Source organism: Amphimedon queenslandica, unplaced genomic scaffold, assembly GCF_000090795.2.
Source record: "Amphimedon queenslandica unplaced genomic scaffold, v1.1 AMPQUscaffold_2318_Cont25680, whole genome shotgun sequence".
In the NCBI taxonomy this organism is placed as follows: domain Eukaryota; kingdom Metazoa; phylum Porifera; class Demospongiae; order Haplosclerida; family Niphatidae; genus Amphimedon; species Amphimedon queenslandica.
This window is the reverse complement of record NW_003557347.1, coordinates 343-1,281: the sequence shown is the minus strand read 5'-3', so window position 1 is coordinate 1,281 and position 939 is coordinate 343. Positions and strand designations below refer to the sequence as shown.

At 32.5% G+C, this 939-nt stretch overlaps 1 protein-coding gene across 1 annotated transcript; it reads left to right on the top strand.

Annotated features, from left to right (window-relative positions):
• Positions 1-4: 4 nt before the first annotated feature.
• Positions 5-517, top strand: LOC100638153 (N-acetylated-alpha-linked acidic dipeptidase 2-like; the record flags this gene model as incomplete). Its single annotated transcript, XM_003392027.2, has 3 exons — positions 5-40; positions 121-246; positions 334-517. Coding segments are annotated over 3 exons (346 nt in total), but the record flags the coding sequence as incomplete, so codon positions are not given.
• Between the last annotated feature and the right edge of the window lie 422 nt (positions 518-939).

Sequence of the window (939 nt, the reverse complement as noted above, 5' to 3'; positions counted from 1 at the left end):
TCCTCCCTTTAATGCTTACTCTGCACCTGGTGAAGCTAAAGTAAGGACACATACATGTACGTGTACATTTAATTAGTTTAGTATGTAGAAACGTTTAATATTTTTATTTATTATACACAGGGTCCACTGGTGTATGTTAATTATGGTCGTATCAGTGATTTCCAGTATTTGGTGTACAATTTGAGTCTTAATTTGACTGGCCATGTTTGTATTGCACGCTACGGTCAAATATTTAGAGGAGACAAGGTTTTAAAATAAACATATTGAAACACTAATGTTGTAGTGTACTAGGCTACATATAGTTTTCAATATAATTGTATTTATTTTAATTAGGCTCATTTAGCTCAGCGCTTTGGTTGTTCAGGATTGATTATTTATTCTGATCCAGCTGATTATGCACCAAAGGATGGTCCTCCTGTTTATCCTAAAGGCCCGTCCCTTCCTCCAGGAGGTGTTCAGAGAGGAACTGTAATGTTAACTGTTGGAGATCCTCTTACCCCTTCTATACCAGCAATAGGTAATAATGTACTATACATCAATATTATTTTTAAAAATTACTTCCTGTACTATAAGTATACAGAGATTTTGGTCAAATTTTGTCAAAAATTAAAAGTAGAGAATTCTTTGTTTTTATAATTTTTTCTGATACATATGCATGTACTTACATTGTCAAAAAAGTTTGAGCTGATTCCAATCAAAATTGGATTTTTTTATGAATTTAAAAATGCTCAAAAACTGGGCCAAACACCCTGTACTATATAGTACAGTGACTTTGGCCAAATTTTGTCAAAAATGACCAGGAGAGAATTCTCCACTTTGATAATTTTTATGATTCATGTACATGTTCTCATGTTATACAGAAAGTTTGAGTTGATTTCAATCGAATTTGGATTTTTACAAATTTTTAAAGTTGCTTTGAAATTGGGCCAAAGTCCCTGT